The sequence below is a fragment of the Rattus norvegicus genome, chromosome 10 (assembly GCF_021556685.1).
Source record: "Rattus norvegicus strain SHRSP/BbbUtx chromosome 10, alternate assembly SHRSP_T2T, whole genome shotgun sequence".
Taxonomy (NCBI): Eukaryota; Metazoa; Chordata; class Mammalia; order Rodentia; family Muridae; genus Rattus; species Rattus norvegicus.
The window spans coordinates 16,422,117-16,444,863 of record NC_141543.1 but is presented as its reverse complement, the minus strand read 5'-3'; the positions used below and the strand labels follow the sequence as shown (position 1 = coordinate 16,444,863).

The following is a 22,747-nucleotide window of genomic DNA, read 5'->3' as shown; positions in this document are numbered from 1 at the left end:
AAGAGCTAACCGTTTCTAAGAATATAACTCCTGGATAATATTGGGTGTCTGATGCCATATTATTTTGTCAAAGGGATGGGCCTACACATGGCTACTACCCATTTCCCCAGCAACCCACCTAGACTCCTCTGTGACTCTTGAGGCAAAAGCCCCTCCTGTGTGCTCTGACAGGGTTCATGGCTCACCTTCACTGCTTGCTGGTACTGTTGGGAGTCTGCGTAGACCTTCTGCGCCCCTTGTTCCATGCTTGCTATCTCATCAAGCAAGTTCTGTGAAGCAAGAGATACTGGGAACCAAAACAACCACACACACGAGCTCCCCAGAAGTCTGAGTCCTTAGAACCGAAAGTCAACATGCTACAGTTCAAAGTATAATGGGTGGCTTTCTTGTATACATTTGTTCACCACAAAGGGCAATGCCAAGGCCTGGAGCAAGGGCCGTGAAGATGGTTATCTGTGCCAGGAAACAGGTGTTTATTGTGTGCTCTGAAATGCCAGGCTCTGCTCTGATAGAGCATGTAATCCTTCGGTGAGGTTGTGAGCCAAGTCTGAGGAACTTGTTTGAGAATGAGAAAACAAGTCCAGGAAAGGACAGCACATAAAATATCATGCACTGGATTTCTCTCTGTTTCCCTCTGTCTCAGTCAGTCAGTCAGTCAGTCAGTCAGTCAGTCAGTCAGTCAGTCAGTCAGTCATTTGTCTGTCTTATCTGTCTGTCTGTCCGTCTCGGTGTGTGCACATACAAAGACTAACAGTCTACACCCTGTCTTTTCTGTACTCCACTTACTTTTTGAGACAAGATCTCTCACTGAACCTGGAAATCAATCTCTTTGGCTATGCTTGCCAGTCAATGAATTTCATGGATCCATTTGTCTCTTGTTCTGCTCAGTGCTATAGACCTGCATAGCTATGCCTGACTTCTTAGGTAGGTTCTAGTGATTTAAATTCAGGTCTTCATGTTTGCATAGCAAGCACTTAAGCACTTTTCTGACCAAAAAAAAAAAAAAAAAAAAAGTCCAGCCACTGGATTTCTGAGTGGCACTGAGGAATCGGGAAGCCCAACTTTGATAATGGGATCTTCCCCACAGGGTTCCCCGTGTTTTGGTCATGGGGCACCATATAGCCAAGCCACATGAGTATCTGCTGGGCCAGGTCCTGTTTGAAGAGCCCTGAGAGGAAAGGGGTGAGCAAGACATGCAGTGCTTGTGAGAGGATGCTGAGAGCTGTGGCCCCTTCCTTTGCCTTGCCCCATTGGCCTTGAGAACTTTTTTTTTTAAGGTATGTGAGTACACCATAGCTCTCTTTGGACACACCAGAAGAGGGCATCGGATCCCATTGCAGATGGTTGTGAGCCACCATGTCTGGAAGAGCAGTCAGTGCTTTTAACTGCTGACCTGTGTCTCCAGCCAGGCCTTGAGGACTTCTGATCCTCCAAAACATACATCACATAGTAGAAGCAGCCATCTTACCTTCTGGTTCTTCAGTTTGGTCTCCATCTGGCTGAGGCTGTCTGTCTCCTGGGGCTCATAACTGGGAGTCTTGACCAAGAACTGAAGCACATGGTCATAACCTCGGCAGTATTCACTGTAGGCATCCCTGGCACTCTGCAGGCTCTGGGCCCTGAGGGGACAAAGCCAGTCAGGTCTCTCTTTATAGCAGGCAAAAAACCTCACCGATCCCTCAGTTTTTGGAGGTCCTCTTTAGGTTTGTGTAGGGGAGAGGGTTTGACTGGCCAGTAAACGCCACAGGATCCACCTATTTTTGCTTCCCCAGTTCTAGCATTATAAATCTGGGCCGCCATGCCTACCCTCTACATGTGTGTTAGAGATAAAATTTGGGTCCTCATACTTGTGTGACAAAGTGTATTCTGACTGAGGCTATCTTCCTAGCCACAGTAGAAAAGCCAAACGTAACTGAATTGGACAAGTTCCCAAATGGTCAACAGAAAGAGAATGGTTAAACATGGATTATTAATAGGACAGTTAGGAGCCACATCCTGACAGGCAGAGGGGCTCACTGTGTATCACTTGAGCAAAGGAGGACACATGGAGGTTGGGAAATTCTGTTTCCTCAAGAAGAGAATTTCAGCATTGCTGGGGCGGGGCGGAAGCAGTACTTGCACAGTGTTAAATGCTTACAGGAGGAAAGGGAAACTCCCTCGAAACAACAATCTAAACATCCATGGTAAGAAAAGAAAAGAGATACACATTAATCCCAAGGTGATCCACATGAAGGAAGTTAAGGAAAAGGAGCACAGGGGAGAAAGCTCTAGAACACAACGCTGTTCTTAAATGATAATAAACCTGTCAACCTTAGACAGACTCACTGGAAATATGCACTGTAGCACACAAGCAGAAGTGGGGGGGGGGCAACACAGACAGAGCCCAGGAAGAAAGACAAGCAACAGTTTACACTGATGCTGCCACATCCACCTGCCCGTGCTGTGGATGTGTGGGGATGGGTGGAGAGAGGCAGGTAGGGTGAGGCTTGGGAGGCACATTAGTGGGTTAAAACACTTGCTGTGTAAGTCCGATCACCTTGGCTCAGCAGTCTACTACTATGGAAAAGCCAGGCATAGGTGTCTATAAGTGTCTATAATTCTAGTGTTCCTACAGGGAGATGGGAGGAAATGGGGGAGAACCAGGAAGTCCTCAGCCAGCTAGCCTGACCCAGCAATGGTGAACTGACCCTGTAAAAGAGGTAGAAAGTGAGAAGATTCAAAATGATCCTCTGACCTCCATACATTTCCATAGTTCTGACACACATACATGGATCATACTCACACACACACACACACACACACACACACACACACACACACACACACACACTTACCTGGGGACAGGTGGCTGATCATTGCACAGAGTTTCTTAATTTGTATGTGTCACTTTATTAATTAATTAATTAATTAATTAATTTAAAAGCACACTCAGGCTGGGGAGATGGCTCGGCAATTAAGAGCTAAATACTGTATATTCATGAGGACTGGAGTTTGGATCCTTAGAACCCATTCAAATTCTGCATCGGCATGTGGCTGAACTGTAAGTTCAACCCTAGGAAGTAGACATGGGATTCCCAGCGTAAGTAAGCTGACCAGTCAGTCTAGCTATGTTGGCATGGGCTTCACTGAACAAGTATTCCCCCACACGTACAAACATGCACATGAACAGGTACACTGCACACCACACACACACACACACACACACACACACACACACACTCTCTCTCTCTCCCTCTCTCTCTCTCTCTCTCTCTCTCTCTCTCACACACACACACACACACACACACACACACACACTATCCCTGGCCTAGTATTTTAAGACACAGGCTGGCTAAGCCAGGCCCTTGCCCCAGCCCACCTATCTGTGGCACCTCACCTGCGTTCCACCTGCTGATTGAGGTTGTTGAAACGCTGGTTGAGCTTGTGTACCTCAGCCTCCTGGCGCTCCAGGTCAGGGCAGTGCTCTTGGAAGCGGCTGGCCAGTGAGCTGGAGCACTGCTTGGCCACCTGCAGGTTCTGTTCCACCTCACCCAGGAGGGACTTCTGGGCCTGCAGCTCAGAAGCCATGGCCTGCCAGACAGGCAAAGACAACAGTGTTGTAGCCAGAGCCTGGTAGCATCCCTAGAACACTGGGGCCTCCTGCTTTGAGGAGAGGTTCAGGCCTTAGAGCAGGAAGGGAGGTCTTGGTCTCCACACTTATCAAATCTGGGCCACTTTTGCAATGCTCCTTTTCGTTACAATAAATACAACTCTGACGAGTCACCTTTGGCAAACTGTTAAAGGGGTGACATGTGTGCCCACTGTTCTCCAGCCATGAGGCTCTCCCTGAGCCAGCTTTCTTTGCTCCAAGGCTGGTCATGAGAAGGAAACAGAGAAGATTGCTGCAGGCCACTATTGAAGTGCCTCAGTGCTCAGATGAGCAAGCCTGTGTCCTAGGCCACTGGTGACAGTGGCTGTGCACCTACCCAGAAGCTATAGGCCCAAGCTGCTAGATATGCTCACCATGAGCTTCAGAAACCTGTGTTTTCTATAAACCCTCTATTGTGAAATAGTGGCTTTAAAAGCTCCCAGCTGGGTTGGGGATTTAGCTCAGTAGTAGAGTGCTTGCCTAGCAAGCGCAAGGCCCTGGGTTCGGTCCCTAGCTCTGAAAAAAAAATAAAAAAAATAAATAAAAGCTCCCAGCAAGGCCCTGGGTTCAGTCCCCAGCTCCGAAAAAAAAGAACCAAAAAAAAAAAAAAAAAAAAAAAAAAAAGCTCCCAGCCTGCACGGACCCTAGGAACTGTCTATTTTTATAACCACTGAGAACTCCAAATCTTCAGGGCCCTCACATCCTCATCTGGTGATGGAGGCAGATGTCCCAAGCCCAGAGAAAGGACCCCATGGTCCCCAGATCGTGGGTTTACCTCTAGCTCCTGCCTCTTGCTGTCCAACATGTAGTCACTTTCAGGTATTGTGTCATCCTGCATCAGCCTGTTCTCGTGGGAGGCCAGCAGCTCCCTGCCCCGTTGCAGACTGTTCTCCAGGCGGTTGGCAACATCCACCCTAAGAACACCGGGCAACATCCTATGTGTAGGGATCAGGTGGCCCCTTGACCCCACCATGACCACCCTCCAACTGTCTACTTGTCACCTACTTCTCCTGGGCTGCTTCTAGCAGCTGTACCAGTCGCTTATATTTCTGGTTGGTATCTTCCACCCGGGTCTTCAGCAAGGGTGTGGTGCCACTGCCCGGGAGGGCCTGCACGAAGGCCTCACACTCAGCTGTGCGCTGTATCTTCTCTGGCTCAATCTGTAGCAGCTCATTGGTAATGTTCTACAGGGATCAAGACCGCACAGGTCAACCACAGCCCAACAGTTCTCTTCCTTCAAGGATGTGCCCTGGGGCAGTGAGAGTGGCTGAGAGGCTCACTTCCCTGGGGTGTTTATCGGGGGCCCAATCACCAGCCTGGCAGTCTGTAGGCTTCTTTGTTTTGGGGTGTAAATGTGCACATTCATGGGTGGCTATATGTATGAGGTCACCCTCAAGTATTCCTTGGGAGCCATCTCTTTTATTTTGAGAGGAGGGGAGGAAGGGAGAGGTGGGGTGAAGTGTGTTGGTGTGAGTATAAATGTGGAGTCCAAAGGTCAGAGTCTGTTCTCTCTAGATCACTATCTTGTCTTCTAAGACAGGGTGTCTCACTAAGAGCAGTGCTTACTGATTGGCTAGACTTACTGGCGAGTAGTCTTCATCCAAAGTCAGATTTAAGGACCAGTGCAACCATGCTGGGTTTTAAAAATAAAAACAAAAAAAAAAAAAAACAAAACAAAATAAAACAAAACCAAGAACAAAACCCCCCAAAAAATGGGCTGGAGAGATGGTTCAGTGGTTAAGAGCACTGACTGCTCTTCCAGAGGTCCTGAGTTCAATTCCCAGCAACCACATGGTGGCTCACAACCATCTGTAATGAGATCTGATGCCCTCTTCTGGTGTGTCTGAAGACAGCAACAGTGTACTTATATATAATAAATAAATAAATCTTAAATAAAAACCAGCCATGGATGCTTGGGATCTGAACTCAGCCCTCATGGTTGTATGGGGGCACTTTATAAACTGAGCCTCTCTTGAGCCCCTCCCTTGTTTGTTTGATTTTGAGGTTTCTTAGTAGGAACCGGGGCTTGTCAATTGGGCTGGCCAGCTGGCAAACCTCACTGATCCTCATGATCCCACCTCCTCTGCAGTGGAATTAATTATGGGGGTGTCCCGCCACGCCCAGCTTTTAATGTGAGTGCTGGTATCTGAGTTCAGATCCTCCTTCCTGCCTGTAAAGCAAGCACTTCCCTGACCAATCTCAGTCCCAGGGTCTGTGATTTTAATGAGGATCTGGTACGAGTGAACTGTTAAAGTCTGTAACTTAGACAACAGCAGGCTGCCACTGGATACTGGACACTTTATCTACCCTTCATGAAAGGATTCATGGAATCTTGGGCAACCTGCCATCCCATGCCTCCGCAGAGCTAGGAGTCTTGTCATCCTCTTGGCCTGTGCCCCTGTGCCTCTGCCCCTCACTCTTGTGCCAGGTACTGGACACCACTGAATTTTTCTGACTCTAAAACAGGGGTGGCAGACCCTACCACGAAGAGTTGTCAGCAGAAGGACATGAGAGTAAGTAGTGGTGAACGGAGACATAGACACCTTGCCTGGTGTAGCAGCTCAAGTGAGGACCAGCCCATTTTACTTTAGAATGGTCTGAACTGGGCAGTGGTGGTGCACACCTTTAATCTCAGCACTCAGGAGACAGAGGTAGGCAGATCTCTGAGTTTGAGGCCAGCCTGGTCTACAGAGGGAGTTCCAGGACAGCCAGGGCTACACAGAGAAAGAGGAGGAGGAGGAAGAAAGAAGCAAGGACGAAGGAGGGAAGGAGGGAGGGAGGGAGGGAGGGAAGGAGAGAGAGAGAGAGAGAGAGAGAGAGAGAGAGAGAGAGAGAGAGAGAGAGAGAGAAAGAGAGAGAGAGAGCCCCCAAGCAGAAGTGAACTGGATCTGCAATTCCACAGCCAATCCACATACCTCTTGCCCACAGCCTCCCTCAGCAGGGACCTGCTAGGACCCCAGTTCCTGCTGTCATTTTGGCCATGATACCAGGCTGAAAAGCCACTCAAAAGCAGAACCAGATCATATCTGGGGGTATGCCTGAGTAGCAGGAAGGGCATCTAGTTAGAGCCTGATCCTTGAGACAACCCTCCACTACCTCTCTAGTTATCCAACACCTGTGCTTTGAATGTCCCAAGACCCCACCGAGGTAGAGCCTTGAGCAGGAACCCCAGCCTGGCAATACCTTGAGGTGCTTGGCCCGCTTAGCACTATCTTCTATTGCCCGTCCCTGCTCAAGGGGTGGCCGTAGGATCCCCGTGATAGCCTTCTCCTGCCGGTCCAGGTCACTGGCCACTTGGTCCAAGCCAGCCAGCAGCTGTCGCCCCTGAAGATCGGAGGCATCTGTCATAGGGAGGGCAAGTCAGGGACAGAGAAGGAGCACGAGGCCCTGAAAGCCAGCCAGGCCGTTGGGCTGGCCTGGCTTCCCTCTCTCAGTCCTCTATCAGATACCTGTCACCCATGCACAGCACAGTCTAGTTCAGCCCCCCTTCCACGTCCCTGACTCTGTACAGGACACCCTGATACTCACCTCCAGGGTTCTCTGTCCTTAGCACCTCATGCCGCTGCTGGAGCGCGTGTTTGCTCCCGGCCGCCTTCTGCCGCACACTCCGGTACTGGCTGCCCAGGCTATGAAAGCAAGAATGTCCTGGGGACCCTGGCCTCACGCCACCCTCCTAACAGGTCCCCAGCCTGGCAACAGCCCATGGGAGCCAAGAAGCTCCTTGGAAGGGTTTTGAAAAGTCAAAAATACTATGCGGGGGTGACAAGATGGCTCAGTGGGTGAAGGTGCTTGCCACCAAGCTGATAGCTTGAGTTTGATCCCCGGAACCTACATGGTAGAAGGAGAGAACCAACTCTAGCAAGTTGTCCTCTGACTTCCACAGGTGTACTGCCCCACGCACATGCGTCCCCTCCTCGAAGAATCTCATCTGCTTGTGTCTTTCCCCCTCTCCTTTACCTTCCATTGCAAACCCCGCTACCTAAAACCATGTCACTTGTGGGTGCACAGTGGGTGTCGGACAGATATGAGGAGATGAGTAGTACAGACATCCCCTTGAGTCTACTCATTGAGCAAAGTGTCCTCACATGACTGACTGGCTGCCGCCTGACACTGACATCAAGGGGCCAGGGCCCAGCAAGGCCAACTCACAGATCTTAACAAAATGAAGTGCTGAAAGATTGTGAAAACAGAGAGGAAGGGTGGGGGACCTACTGAGTGCAAGTGAGGGCCAGAAGCAGGACACAGGTGGGATGGTTAAGCCTTTCGAAGGCCCAGAGGCACTGAGAGAACTCACTTGCTGTACTGGCCCCTAGCCAGACATCCAATTCAGCAAGCCAACATAGCCTGCCACCCATCCAGGCGCCTTTAAGGGAGGCCAAAATGAGAGGTTTGTGTCTCATCCCATCGGCTACTAAGAGGGCAAGAGCCCAGGTGTGGGTCCGCCCTCCTTCTCTCCCTCCTTTGTTTCTATACCTGTCCGAGAGAGCCAAGGCCTCGGGGTCGGTGGGGGGAATGATGAAGCAGACAGCTGGGGCCATCAGCTTCTTCCCAGTGCTGTCTGTCAGCTCCCAGCTCTCCCCGTTGTTCTTCTGCAGCGTGTAGCTGTAGCCCCGGGAGATTAGGCCCTGGTGCGAACAGACCCAACATTTCAGATTCTCTCAGGCCTGAGAGCCGGAGGCTCTCTGTCTGCCCCACGGCCCTCTTAACTCTTAGACACAGAGAGTCTTAGCCTTCCTCTGACTCAGGCCTGGCAGAGTCAGCACAAACGGAACCCTCTTGACCACCAGCTCAGCCCCGATCTCTGTTTAGGCTTCATTTTTGTTTTCGTGATAAGGTCTCGCATGACCCTAGCTAGCTTCAACTTTACTCTGTGGTGGAGGACACGTTGAACTTCAGATGCTCCTGCTTTTAATCCCAGAGTGATGGGTTTACAGGCGTGTGCCGTCATCCACGTCTGGTTTGTGCAGTGCAGGGCCTCGTGCATCTCCAGCCCCCCAGCCTCGCCTTAGGGAACCATCCCCACCCATGCCTAGTTCAAGTGGGTCACCTCCTCTATCCAGTCTCCGGATGGACATATGACTGAGGCCGGGCCAATGAGAAGCTGACATTCCCAGCCTCAGGAACTGGTTAGAGGTGGCTGTAAACATTATAAAATGGGCCGGCGAGAGGCTTCCCTGGGATTCTAGCTAGAATGGCTAGGGTGGTTGAGCTGGTAAGAAAGATGAAGGTGGGGCAGCGGGGGAAGGGAAAGGGTAATGGGGTGCATATCCACCCCCCAGGAGAAAGGGTGGACAGAGTGACACCCACGAGAGATGATTGCTTGTGGTCCTAGCTCTACCTGTGCCACCCCTAAGACTTCTGTGCTGCAGGTCCAGACTGACTAGGGCTCCAGGTAGTGACTGACCTGGTCACCCTCAAAGTCACAGAGGGCCTCCACAGGGATGGGCTTGAGTGGCGTCTCACGCCGGTACTTGAGTGGCAGCACTTGCTGCCCTCGCTTCTGCAGCCCCCGCACCACATCCTCATACTTGTCCAGAGCCTTCTCCTGGTCCTGGAAGAGCAGCACAGCACCAGGTAAGGCCATCGTCCCATCCATGACCCAGGAGGAGCACGAGGCGGGCACTGGATGTGGTCAGCTCAGGTCTGGGGAGGGAGGTGTGGGCACCTGTCCCCAGCCTGGCAGGGTACCTCGCATGCCATCACTCACATCCAGCTCCCGAAGCAACAGCTCTATCTGATATCGGTCTTTGAAGTCAGGGCTGTATTTCTGGTTCAAGTCTGAGTCCACCTTGCGCAGCAGTTCCTGAGCATCCTTCATATCTTTGTGAAACTGAGGGAGACCAGAGGGCACCGTCAGAGATGGGAAGGTACCACAAGCACCCTGACGGCTGGCTACGGATGCACGCTTATTCCCTAGGTGACGCTGAGCCTCCCACTCTCCCTAAATCTGTGACATGGCCTGTTTGAGCCTGTTTGACTCCCTCTTCAGCCTGGCTCCTCAGGGGGAAAAGCTGGCTCCCCAACACCCCACCTCCATCTTGAGATGCCATTAAGTTCAGGCTTTCTCTCTGTGTACCGGAAACACCCTAACAATGCAGTTATATGCAAACCGTCCCCCAAGGACCCTCTATATGACAGGTGCTTTACAAACATCTCACCCAGTGAAACCACCAGGTGTAAGTACTTCAGGTTTGCACGATAACAAAATCACCCAACATTACATCTCTCAGGAGCTTTCTGTACCGTTTAGCAGCACCTAACCATGCTTTAACTGTATGCCTTGCAAACTGCCTCCTCCTCTTGTTCTGGGAAGTTCCCTTGCCCAGTTTTTGGTTCATTAACTCTTGACTCATTTATTTTCAGTCATCCCCTTGGCTGAACACTCGGACTGCTGCCCCGAGGAGGACTTTTTGCACCTCTGTGAAGTTCCGTGTTGCTCAGAGACTCCAGCAAGAGTCACGAGGTACCCCCTGAGTTCAAGTTTCAGTCTTAAGACCCTAGATCAAGCAGGCCTGTGGACTCTGTCATCCTAGCCACTCAGGAGGCTGAGGTAGGAGGATCACAAGTTCAAGTTTGCCACTTAGTAAGAGGGTCTTCCAACAAAGATAAAGGGATGCTAGAAATATAGCTTAGAGCTGGGGCCTGGCCTGGCTTATGTGAGGCCCTGGACTTGATTGCTAGAAAAGGGAAAGTATGAGGAAGACCCTACATGATGACGATTTCCTACAGTTCTTATTTCCCATGAAAACACGAAGTGTCTATGAATAGATAGGTATGCAAACGGGTGCCCACCTGGACAACAGGCTTGGCCATAAGAATAAAAACGTGCTACACTGAGATCGGGCCACCATGCTTAGTGAGAAAAGCCAGACACACAGGGCAAGAGGCACCGTTCTGTATCCTTTATGCTCACTCTAGCTGATACCAGGCAAATCTAGAGACAGGTCAGAGGTCATCAGGCTGGTGTGTGTGTGTGTGTGTGTGTGTGTGTGCGCGCGCTGGGGGCGGGCACTCAATTTCTATTTGTCTGATGAGAAAGTTCGGGAAACAGGGGTGAGGTTGTCCTATATTATTGATGTAATAAATGGTACAGTAGTGAAAAATGAATTGGGCATGGTGGTGCTACTCTAGAGGCTGAGGCAGGAGAATGGTTGGGAGTTTGAATGTAAGGACAGTCTGGACTAGATATTGAGGACTTGTCTCGAAAAAGGGGGGTGGGGTAGGAATGTTAGTTTTCTTGAAAGGGGAGCTAAAATAGCAAGGCTTATGTTTTGTGCAACTCTGCAAAATTAAACCCAACAAGTGGAGTTAGGTTTCAACCCAACAGGAGGATTGGGAGTCAAGTTTATCCTCTATCACACAGATAGTGGTTAGCCTGGGCTACATGAGATCCTACGTCAGAAAGTCAAAACCCTGGGCTAGTGAAATCTCTCAGCAGATAAAAATGCTCAATGCACGATGACCTGAGTCGAGTCCCCTGATGCCATGGTGGAGACACTCACTCACGGAAGCTGTCCCCTGACCTCCACATGCATGCGAGGGGCTCCGTATGCACCCAGGGACTCCTGAACCCTACACGCGCTGCAGCCAGGCAGGTACCCACTTGGTGATAGTCTTCCATGTATTTCAGGTGGCTCTCCTCACAGATGAGCAGGTTCAGGTACTCCTTCCACTCCGCGTGCACCGCCTCCATGTGTGCCTGCCGGGAAGACGAGAGACCCATCACTGCAGCCTAGACGCCTGGGCTGTCAGGAGAGGGACTGATAGAAAACCAGGCGGGGCGGGAAGAGGACGGGAGGTGCCTCGCCTATGAGGGAACTGTACCTCAATGGAGTTCCTCCCCGGGTGCTCGGCTGTCAGCAGCTGGTCGCCTTCAGTGTGCAGTTTGTTGATTCTCTCTTCTTTGGCCTCCAGGTTCCGGTTGATGAAATTCTGTCAGGAAGCAGATGGGGTCAGTGCCCAACTTGGCAGCCCTGTGCCCCGCTCCATACCTGCACCCGGCCTGTGCCCACCTCGTACTGGCGCCGGCGGCTGGGGTAGTCGAGGTTGCGGTCACTCCAGTCATACTGTATGCGGCCCTTGGCTTGCTGGTCCAGCCAGTACAGCTCATTGGTGCAGCGCTGCATGTAATCCTGCAGCGAGCTCAGGTGCTGCTGCCGAGCCTGTGATGCTGCCTGAGGGGTGAGAACGAGGCGAAGACGCGGGCTGGGCTTCCTTGCCTGCCTCCTACTACTGCCAACCTGCTACTTCCCAGCCAGTCCCCCAACCCCTGCTAAGTCACCTGATCTTCCGAAACATTCACTTGCAGGTGTTTATTGAGCACCAAGTAGGTGTGTAGCACGGTTTTAGGCACTGAGGACACACCAGTAACAAAGAACAAAGATCCCAGTGGTACTGATGTCTCCTTGAGGCTTCGGTTTGCCATCTGGCACATAGCTAGCACTCGATAAACACCAGCCATGCCTTCCACATTTGCTTTTTTATCATTAGTAATTTATTTACTCACTTGAGGCAGGGTCTCATGTAGCCCAGGATGGCCTCAAACTTGTTATGCCCCTAAACTCCTGACCCTCTTGCCTCTTTTCTCAGGTGCTAGGATGACCTGTGTGCATCCCCATGCCTGGGCTTTATTTGGAAATAGGGGTGGAACCCAGGGCTTCATGCTTTCTAGGGCAAGCACTCTCCAAACCAAGCTATGTCTCAGCCGCTTATGCGTGCCCATAGAAGCATCTGGAGGCACTCAGAGCTAGGAAGGGTTAGGGAGGAGTAGGAGGCTTGCACTTTGTTTGGTAGAAAAAGAATGACAAGCACGCACGTCATACATGCAGGTACTTGTGCACACACTGCCTGGACCATACTCAAATTGCATGGCATCAGCTTGGCATGTGGCGATGCTACGTGAAGAACTGAGCAGGGCTTAGCGTAACTCAGATGGCAGAACGCTGACCTAATAGGATGCACAAAGCCCTTGTTCCATCCCTGGCACCTCACAAACCACTGTGGTGACACTAGAGCTGTCACTGTTAGAGCGGTGTGGCCTCAGCCCATAAGCCTCCCGCCCTATCCCGCCTCCCAGGGCTTCTCACCAGCAACTTCTGATACTTGGCTTGGAGTTCGCTGTTCTGCTCCTGTGGACAGGGTCAAGGGCTGAGGTTAGACCAAGTGTGCCCCCTCTCTGCCCCATACCTCCACAAAGACTCCACCACATACACACCTTGTCCTTGGCCAGGTGGGGCCCGATGGCTTTGACTTCATTGTGGAAGATGTTGTGTTGCTCCACCTGGCTGTCCACCAGAGGAAGGTCAGTCCCAAAACTCTGGCTGCTCAGCTTGTCCTGGTGGGTGGGTGAAGAGACACCAGGACAAAGATAAGGCTTTGGAGCAGAGCCGGCCTAACCCTTGGAAGCATGGCTGTCGGTCCCTGGCAGGGCAGGGTGTGTGTGCTTTTTCCCTCATTTCTCTGGACTGAGTGGTGGCAAGCATCTCTCTGGACCACTGCTAATGCTCCTGTATTATATATGTCACCCCTTAATCTCATAGTGACCTGTGGGCCCCTGTTTTCATTTTACAGGCAGACATGTGAAAGGAAGTCTCTTCCCCAGGGTCACACTGCTAACAGCTGCCGAGACATGCCACAGGACACCCAGCTACGCCCGCCACAAGCTTCGCCTTGGGGGAGACAAGCTTCCCCAGCCTGCCCACATAGCCTTGTTAGGACACTGGCAAGGTAGGCACGAGGGGGCATGGTATAACTAGTGGGGAACCGAGGTCTGGCTGTGTGACTCCAGGCTGCGTACTGTCCTTCTCTGAGCCCCATTGTTCTCAGTTATACAACTCCAGAGGACTTCATAATGCTGTCCCCTACTTAGCAGGGCCGAGGTGCTGTGGGGTGACCCTGCTCCAGGCCATACCAGTTTCTCATCCACCAGTGCATCCCAGTTGACCTTCGGGTCAGCCTCTCTCACTGCCAGGCTGTACATCTGCTTGTGTTTGCCCCGCAGGTTGGTCACACGCTCTTTCAGCTGGCGGATGCTGTGTGTGGGAGAAGCTACCATGTTAGTGGTCATCAGGTAAACCTCGGCTTGAGCTTCAGGTCAGTGCCCTGGAGGACAGGGGACAGTGACTGTGGGCAGCAGACTAATTCTGAATCCTGTTGTTCTTCCAATCACGTTCCCACCCTCTCCTCTCCTGTTTCCTGAAAGGCTACTATAGAAGGTCTTGGAAGAAATGGGCAAGACCACTGTTCACTGGAGCACACGCCCAACCCAGGCACAGGCAGGGCTGTGTCACATAATGACAAGCTTGGGGGACACAGAGCATGGAAAGACCCCTAAACCATGGGGTGCTGGATCACCATGTTGAGCTGCAGCGTGACCATAAGCTCAGGTAACACGATGGCTGGCATTGAGTCTTGAAGCAGGGGGATCGTCAGCCCTCAAAACCTCAGTCACCAGTTACAGCCTGGCCATTAAGTAGAACTTAAGGCCTCTGGCGTGCAGCTTTGGGGTTCGCTTGCCCTGTGTAACCCTTACAGGAAAGGGGGCCTGAGGGCTGTCGCTCTCCGGTCCTCCTGCCTAGACCCCAGCCTAGCACGCTCACTGGGGACTACACAGAAAGGACTTACTCCTCGGCGATCATGTCCCCCTGTGGGTGCTTCATGTGCTTGGCGATGGCTGAGTCTGCCTCCAGTACGTACAGCAGCTTTTCTGAGTCAGACACATTCTGCAGGGTCGCATCCCGGTGCTCAGGGAGCTGCCCGTCTTGCATCCGGGCCAAGTCCTGAGAAGGAAAAGAAAGGGTAACAGTGGAGACTCAAGAGTCCATAGTGATACCACAGGGTCTGAGGGGCAGGGCCAGCAGGGGCTCCTCTGGCTTTGTCCAGACCGGCTCTCATCAAACAGCTTGGCACGGAGACACAGGAGTAAACAGTCCCACTGGTGTCTAGGCATGGCTCTGCCTGTCTGGTGTTCATAGCACAAGTTGGGAGACTGCCCAAAAGGCAAGCTGGCAGACACCCCACAGGCACTAGAGAGGGAACAAGGGGACCCACATTTGCTCCAGAGTTCAGGGAGACACTTCTGAGGCGCTAACATAAGCTAGGATGAAAGACAGAAGAAAAGTGTGTTCTAGGCAGAGGAGGCAGCCTGTGCAAAGTCCCCGAGGAAAGACAGCAAGCCACAACTGAGGGACCAGCAGACTAGTGGAGGCAGGGATGTGAGGGAGACCAGAGCAGAGTGAGGACTGTTCACATGACCTGTGGACCCAGAACACAGAGGGACCCCAAGGAAGGAGCCAATCACATGGCTTCTTTTATGCCTAAGTTGAGGCTTCCAGGAGCCATGCAGCCGGCCGTCAGCAATAGGGTTGGGCTGGCCACAGTGGTGATAGAAGGAAAAGTGGGTGGGTAGATATTTAGAGAGAGAGAGAGAGAGAGAGAGAGAGAGAGAGAGTGTGTGTGTGTGTGTGTGTGTGTATGCATACAGAGGCCACTAGGGGGCGTCAGATCCCCTGAAGCTAGATTTGCAGGCAGTTGTAAACTGCCCATCGTGGGTGCTGGGAACCAAACCATGATGTGGGTGCTCTGAGTGAGCAGCAAGTGCTATTAAATCCTTGAGTCATCCCTTCAACCCTAGGGCAGTGCTTCTAGACACAGTCTGTCTACTCCGGCAACCATGAAGCCTGGCTGTGTGTTTAGCACCAAGCTGGTGTCCAGGGATGGATCCCTAAGGGTCTCAGAGTTCATAGAGAAAGCGAGGATGTCAGTGAGTTAGACTGAAGGTAGGATAAGCAACACTGGGATGCCCACAGCAGTAAGGCCTCCTGCGGGCTGGCTGGCAGTGGGCTTCCCATCTCTAGCTGCCTTCAGAAGAGGAAAGTCGAGGCTGAGGAGCAGTTCAGTGTGTAGGTGCCTAACAGGTGCAAGGACCCGGATTCCGTCCGAGCAGCCCAGAAAGCAGAAGAGAGAAACTGTGCTGGGGATGCCTCCCAGCGGCAGAAGTAATTCCCCCAGGAAAACAAGACTGGCGAGAGAAACATACACAGTGATGGGGTGGGGCTGAGGTGGGGGGTGGGGTGGGGAAACACAGTGACCAAGAGCATGGGATTCCACTAAGGTAAGAAGTGCCAACAGGCAGACCCAAGGGCGGGAGGCAGAAAGGCAGCTGCTTGGCACGGGGCTACGGAAGGTCATGAGTAGAAACGGCAGAGAGAGCCCACTGACACCTGTCTGTGAGACCACCACGAAGCTCTACCGAGATTCTAACAATACTGGGTGGCACACTGGACCACATACATCTTGTAAGATGTAAAGCAGCCATCACTTTTAAATGTGGGAGGAAAGGTGGTAGGAAGGTGATTTCGGCACAGGAGGGACTGAGGGGGAAGAATTACATTCAAGGTCAGCAGCCAGTATATAACAAAACCTTATTTCAAAAAAACAAAAAACAAAAAACAAAAAAAACAAAACAAAAAAAAAAAAACCCACAAAGGGAACTGGGGTTGGAGAGGTGGTTCAGTGTTAAGGCCAATGACTACTCTTTCAGAGGACCTGGCTTCAGTTCCTAGCGCTCACACAACTCACAGGATCCTCCAATTCCTGTGGACCCAAAGCCCTCTTCTGACCTCCCTGGGTGTGAGGTCATGTGATACACCAACATAGATTCAGGCAGAACAGCCAGACATACACAACAGAAACAAGTAAATCTTTAAAAATACAGAACGAAACTCAGGAAGGTTCCTGGTAGGATTGCTCAGTGGGTGGGGCATCTGCCCCCAGGCCTGATGAACCGAGTTCAATTCCAGGACCTACATGGTAGACAGAGAGAACCAACTCCTACAAGTTGCCTTGCACTCTTCATATATGTGCCATGGTGTGAGCACACGTCACAAGCAAACAAACAAATAAATCTAAAACACAAACAAAGGGAGGAAGGACAAGGAAAAGAACCAGACTCAGTTATATCATCAGTTCAAAGCCAGCCTGGGATTCGAGGGACTGTCTGAAAGGAGGAAGAGGAAGAGGGCAGAGCTGAGGACATGGAGGTGCAGCCCAGTGGCAGTGTGTGTGCTTAGCAGGAGAGACCTTGGGTTCCCTCCTTCGGACTGGGACAATAAGAATAAAACCAGAAATACCTAAAGGAAAAGAGGAAGGACGGATGAGAGACGGCCCAGTCAGGTGACAAGAACTCAGCTCTTGTGGCTGAGGAGATGGGATCCAGGCTTCCCATCCATGACTACCTGGGGAGATGGAGCAGGACGGGAGCCAGGCTCTCCCGGTGGCCTGGAGCTGAGGCTGTGGAGTGCAAGGCCCGTGGGCCAGGTGTTGCTGACCTGGGGCAGGCAACACACCATGCTTCCTGGCTTGGCGGAATATTATTTTCTCAGTCACCCTGGGCCCCACAGTGTCAAAGATTAATGTTTCAGAAGCAAATCTGTTAATCATTACTGGATCCTACAGGTGAGTCTGGGGTGGGAACACCTCTGACTGAGATGAGGAGACCTGCTTGGGGACACTGGGTGGGTGACTAAGGGCTTGAGCCAGCCAAACTAATGAACAGTGAGTTGGTGGGGAGCTGTGGAGGGGTCACCTCTAGGGGGTGAGCGCCAAAGGCTTTCTAGAAAATTCCCAACCAGGTATTCAATCCTGCCCAGGTGACGATCTACCAAAGCACAGATCCACAGGGGTGAATCCACAGATGGAGGTCACTTCTGGGGCCCTGATTGAATGGTCCTTCGGGCCAGAGGAACTAATAGGGCCAGTGCATGTCAGGTTCGCTGATGGACAGGTAGGAGAGCCACGTGGTCCAGGGTGGGCACCGGCAGTGTTGGGGGAGACACTACAGAGGAACTCCGTCTGTCCTTCAGGCCTGTCTGCACACAGGACACGTCACTGGATAGCGATATGCAGGTTGTGTAACGCAGAGACAGAGTAGGGGAGTGGCCGGGGGAAGAGAGAGCAGGGGCATTGCCTAAGGTGAAGGGCTCCCTGCCAATGGGGAGGAGGCCAACATGTGGCCCTATAAGCAGTTCAGCTATGCTACTCAAGTATCTCTCGAGGATTTAAAACAGAAAGTTCAGGAAAACACTCAGGCGATACGATACCTTCTACAAATGAGAGGAAGGAAGGAAGGAAGGAGGGAAGGAGGGGGAATGGGAGAGAGAAGAAAGGACAGAGGAAGGAGATGACTTGGCCCATGTACTCTTCGAAAAGTGGCGGCTGGTTTCTTCTTTTCAACTTTGTTCTGTTGAAATTAAGAAGCTGCTCAGAGCCTGTCAGAGGTGGCAGAGGCCTTTAATTTCAGCGCTCCGGAGGCAGGGGCGGGAAGATCTCTGTGAATTTGAGGCCAGCCTGGTCCACAGAGTGACTTCCAGGATAGCCAGGGCTACACAGAGAAACCCTGTCTCAAACAAAAAAGAAAACAAATAAAAAAGAAAAAATGCTGCAGCCCAGGGTTGGGCTGCTCAGTGGTATAGCATCTGCCTAGTGTGCACTCAGTCCTAGCTCTGTCCCCAGCACTGCATGCACACATGCACACACGCACACGTGCACACATGCACACATGCACATGTGCACACAAGCACAGGCAGGCTGTTACTGTCTGAGTCATTCCCCCAGCAGACACACAGGCAAGCAGGAACCTGCATATTCTCATATTTTCTCATATTCTCTCTCTCTCTCTCTCTCTCTCTCTCTCTCTCTCTCTCTCTCTCTCTCTGTCACACACACACACACACACACACACACACACACACACACACACGCCAATGCCCACATAACAGGATTCTGGAAGATTTTAGGTTCCCACAGCATATTGTTTATATGACCTAAAAATGTTAGTTATGAGCACACACTATTCTGGTTGTGAGGAAAAACAGACACATCCCACTAAGATGATTTTCATTTAGGAAAGGAAACAAATAGAACACCATTGCTGGGTGCCAGGAGAGGGGATAACAGAAAATTTAAAAAAATCCCAGTGGCATGTTGGGAGGGAGAGGTACTCTGAGAGGTGAGAGATAGAGTCTGAGGATGAGTGCTCAAGAATTCCAAGTGGGAGGAAGGCAAGCACACTTCTCAGTCCCTGCAGGGCTATCCTGGGCCAGGACCTCCCTGGCTTCCTGACCCCAGTGGCCCTACTTGCCACCTCACCCCTACTCTATCCTCTGGGTGCTCTGGGCCGTCTGTAGACTGGCCCTGGGAGTGCTCACCTGGTCTCTGGAGGCAGGAGCAGCCACAACAACGGCTAGAGACAACAGTGGGGCCTGGTGAGCCATGACTTCCCAACCCTCGGTTCCATACTGCTCAGGGCTGGGTCTTGGTCATCTGGTGACTAAGATGCCAGATGAAGCATAGCTCCTGGCTACACTTGAATTCCAGACAAACAACAACCCACGCTAGAGTGTAAGTGTGGCAGGAACAGTACCAGGACCCGCTGACACTCAGAGACACTGTGCTCTGAGATCCAAACGTAGTCTGGCTTTCCTGCTCATTTTCTTGGCCCAGCTTAGCAGTTCCACTTACAAACACTCCTGGGGCCAGCTGTCCCTGACTCATTGCCAGTTCTCTTGGCACCTCATCCAGAAGTCCAGAAGAGGGCTTGCCTAGCAGGACTGATGCCAATGTCCTGAGTTTCACCCCCAGCGCTGGGATTGCGGGGGTAGGGGAGAGGAAGAGTAGGAAAGTGATATGTATTCCCCAGCAAAGGAGGAATTGTCCAGATACTGGAGGTACGCTGGGAGAATGCCCCCGGTGTCTGAGTGGAACTTGCTAGGTTTCCTGGAACCTGCAACACCCTGGGAGGGAGTCATACAGTGGAGAGATAACTCAGTGAGTTCAAGTGCAGATCCTAGCAGAGGTTAGGCAGATAAGAGTTCTCACAAGTGGAGGCTCCACCCAGGGGAAGCTCCACCGAGGAGGAACTTTTGATCTTCCTTGAGGACAGTGTAAGCCAAGGAATTGTTACTAGGTTGCCTAGTCACCACCATCCGTTTTTCTCCCAGTGCAGGAACTCAACATCCCTGAAGCGCTGGGCTGGGCAGGTTCTTTTCCTCGGCCGGCCGTAGCTGGACTGAGTACTGCAGGCTCTAGATGCCAAGAGCTGTGCTTGTAGCAACCACAAAGACTCTGGGTGTGGGTGAGCCTGGAATGGTGTTCCTGAGTGAAGACTACGATGGAGAAGGCCCTAGAAGGGGAAGCCGGTACTCACACTCTGCATCTTGGCCTCGGTGTCCACAATGTTCCTTTCCACCTGGTCCGCATTCTTCTGCAGCTGCTCAATCAGATCTGAGAGTTCCTTGTTGGAGATGCTGCGAATGGAAGGAGCAGGGAGGTGGGACTCAGTGCCAGCCCCAGCCTCCCAGGCTGGTCCCTCCCTGAGCCCCAGGCCGGACCTGCCAACCCAGCCAGACTTCCAGGAGCTAGCCTGTCCGCACAGGATGCAGCCACCTACACACAAATAGTGCACAGGGCAGGGGCATCGGCCTTTGCTTTGTCCATTGGATTTAAAGCTCCTATTCTGCTCTGTTGTCAAAACATAAGACTTTGATTTTTTCCACTGGGGTTGGCCTCTCTGTGTTGGCTGGCGTCCACCACTAACTCAAGCCATCCGTGTTAGAACTGAGACAGATGAGGGGGACTCAGCTCTTCCTGTGACACTTGGCGTGTTGAAGTGTTTACCACTTAAGGCACTGTCAAAGTTTGTAAAAATCACTTTGAGGGGATTGGGGATTTAGCTCAGTGGTAGAGCGCTTGCCTAGCAAGCGCAAGGCCCTGGGTTCGGTCCCCAGCTCCGGAAAAAAAAAAAAAAAAAAAAGGAAAAAGAAATCACTTTGAGTACTAATGACAGTCTTTCGGGTTCTTATGGCAGCCACTGCCAATCACATGACCCAGTAAATAAACAAAGACATTGAGTGTGGACTCTCCATGCTGCCCTGGCTGCCTCCTGCAAAAAGACTGTCAGTCAGACAGATAGCAGGACTGCCTCTCATGCCAGCTCTGTTTCCTGCACTCCACAGACACCTTGAATAAACGACATGGCAACCACAGCGGGCTGTCATGGCTCCTGAAGGCAGCTGGTGTCAGAACTGTTTGAAACAGTTTTGCATTAGGCTTTTTGATGTCACAAACCTGGGTGAACTCAAGATGACCCTAGAACTATTCCTACACAAGCCAGAGGAGGGGCACTTTCCCTGATATTCTATCAGGACTGCTGTGATTGGTGCAAACAGGAACCTTCATTTGCATGCAGGGTGTGCTGTGATTGCTAGAGATGCTTTTTTGCTTATACAAGCAAGGGTTGCCTCACTTGGGGCGTTGGCTGGAAGATTCCCTTCTGTAGTGCCTTCCCTGAGACTGTCAGTTTGGGTATCAACATCCCTGGACCCCAGAAGCCCTGACATCATAAGGGGTTAAGCCACAGAATAGTGATCACCGATGACAAAAGGAACAAAGGTAGCTGCGATGTGAGGCCACAGAGACCTGTAGCGCTGGGCCGTCATGGGCTGAGGAATTCTGTTTTCTTAGGCCTGCCTGAAATGTAGAACATTTGGTGGCTTGGGAGTCCCAGTGGCCAGGCCTGCCTGAGTTGGAATATGGCTGAGCCTGGTGGTGCAGGCTTGTCATTCCATCTACTTGGGAGGCTGAGGTAGGAGGATCACACGTTCAAAGCCTGACAGGGTTGCGCAGTAAGTTCAAGGCTGGCTTGGGTAACTTGGTGAGACCCTGCCTCAAATAAAAAGCAAAAAGCGGGCTGACAATCAGGTCTGTAGTGATATCCCAGCGTTAACATGGCCCTAGATTCTGTGTCCAGAGTGGTGACACAGAACAAAACATCTGTAACACTTGTAGGCCTGAAGGTCCTGGAACCGGAGGCCTGCACAAGGCTGGTGACTTGGGATGGCTGCCCCTGCTGCTGTTCCTACCTGTGATCACAGCCATCTGCTGGCAGTCACCTGGGGATAGCTCCCGGTTAAAGCCCCACCCATGTACAGCTCCTCCCCCACCCACAACTGTGATAGAGCCAGACCTGGCTGTCTGGCTGGTAACAATGTAACAGGTGCAGGCCACAGGGCCAAGTTCAGTATCTGCTTGAAGAAGCAATTAGCACCACATTAGTTTGTCCATTCAAAAATACACACGGTGGGTGGGTTTCAGTACAGACTTTCACAGGCATTGCCACTGCCTGACTGAAGAATGTGTTTGCCATCCCCAAGTCCCCACGCCCATTAGTGACTGCTTCCAATCTCTTGATCCCCTCCCCTCCTTGCAACCATCACCCTACCTATCTTATGCTTAACATTTTATCTGTAGCCCTTCATGGCTAGCTTCTCCTCGTGTCTGGGAGACCCATCCCTGTCACAGTCTTTGTGACAACTCTGCTCCTTTCCCACCTAAGTAATATTCCATTGTATATATAAATGGGTTTCGAAAAATGTGGATGAGTTTGGGATCTTGGCCAGAATGTGCAGTAAAGAGAGGCTACGAAGAAAGGTAGGTCCTGGGTGCATCCTTTGTGTTAGACAGGGGTAGAGGATGGGGCTGGGGGACTAGATCCTCAAAGTGATCCCTCTGGTACAGGAGAGACTGAGGATCCTGTGCAGTGCCGCAAGCCCCAGGGTCCAGGTCGCTAGAGCCTAGGACACTGCATACTGTCACTGTATGTTTCTTAGGTTCTCCTGGGTACCCGCCAGCAGTTGGGGACCAGCATGGCAGGTACTGACCAAGGTGAGCAAAGCTGGGAATTATGAGTGCGCATGCCCAACTCCCCTCCTTGCCCAGGGGCTCACAGTGAACAAGATCCAGGCTACCCTTCCTGCAGAATCAACCAAGAAAGCCGCACTTTCCCAAAGAGAGGCCCAGGAGCCCTCCTTCTGTAAGTCATTCCCAGACTGACCTCTGTCAGTTTAGGCAGCTAGGACACCCTTCCTGCTCCCCACACCAGATGAGGTCACATGGCTCTCTCCCTGTTGGAGAGATGAGATCTCACCAAGAGGGATCAGAATGGAGAGAATTCATGCAGAAGCCAGGTCAGGAGGGATAAGCTGAGCTTCCAGAGAGACCCAGTCAGGGCCCACCCAGCTTTTAGGAGACTAGGCTCCTGCTCTCTGCTCTCTTGCCTCCCAT

The 22,747-nt window shown here is 51.8% G+C and overlaps 1 protein-coding gene across 1 annotated transcript in view; it reads right to left on the bottom strand.

Annotated features, from left to right (window-relative positions):
* Ppl (periplakin) overlaps nt 1-22,747 on the bottom strand; it is a 46,674-nt gene that overhangs the window by 6,154 nt on the left and 17,773 nt on the right. The window contains 18 exon segments of the mRNA NM_001106976.1: nt 186-269; nt 1,469-1,619; nt 3,377-3,570; nt 4,404-4,542; nt 4,634-4,812; nt 6,812-6,969; nt 7,157-7,254; nt 8,102-8,253; nt 9,033-9,179; nt 9,336-9,458; nt 11,232-11,327; nt 11,453-11,560; nt 11,641-11,802; nt 12,715-12,756; nt 12,843-12,962; nt 13,539-13,659; nt 14,252-14,406; nt 19,833-19,932. Coding sequence (NP_001100446.1) covers nt 186-269; nt 1,469-1,619; nt 3,377-3,570; nt 4,404-4,542; nt 4,634-4,812; nt 6,812-6,969; nt 7,157-7,254; nt 8,102-8,253; nt 9,033-9,179; nt 9,336-9,458; nt 11,232-11,327; nt 11,453-11,560; nt 11,641-11,802; nt 12,715-12,756; nt 12,843-12,962; nt 13,539-13,659; nt 14,252-14,406; nt 19,833-19,932 — 2,329 coding nt within the window.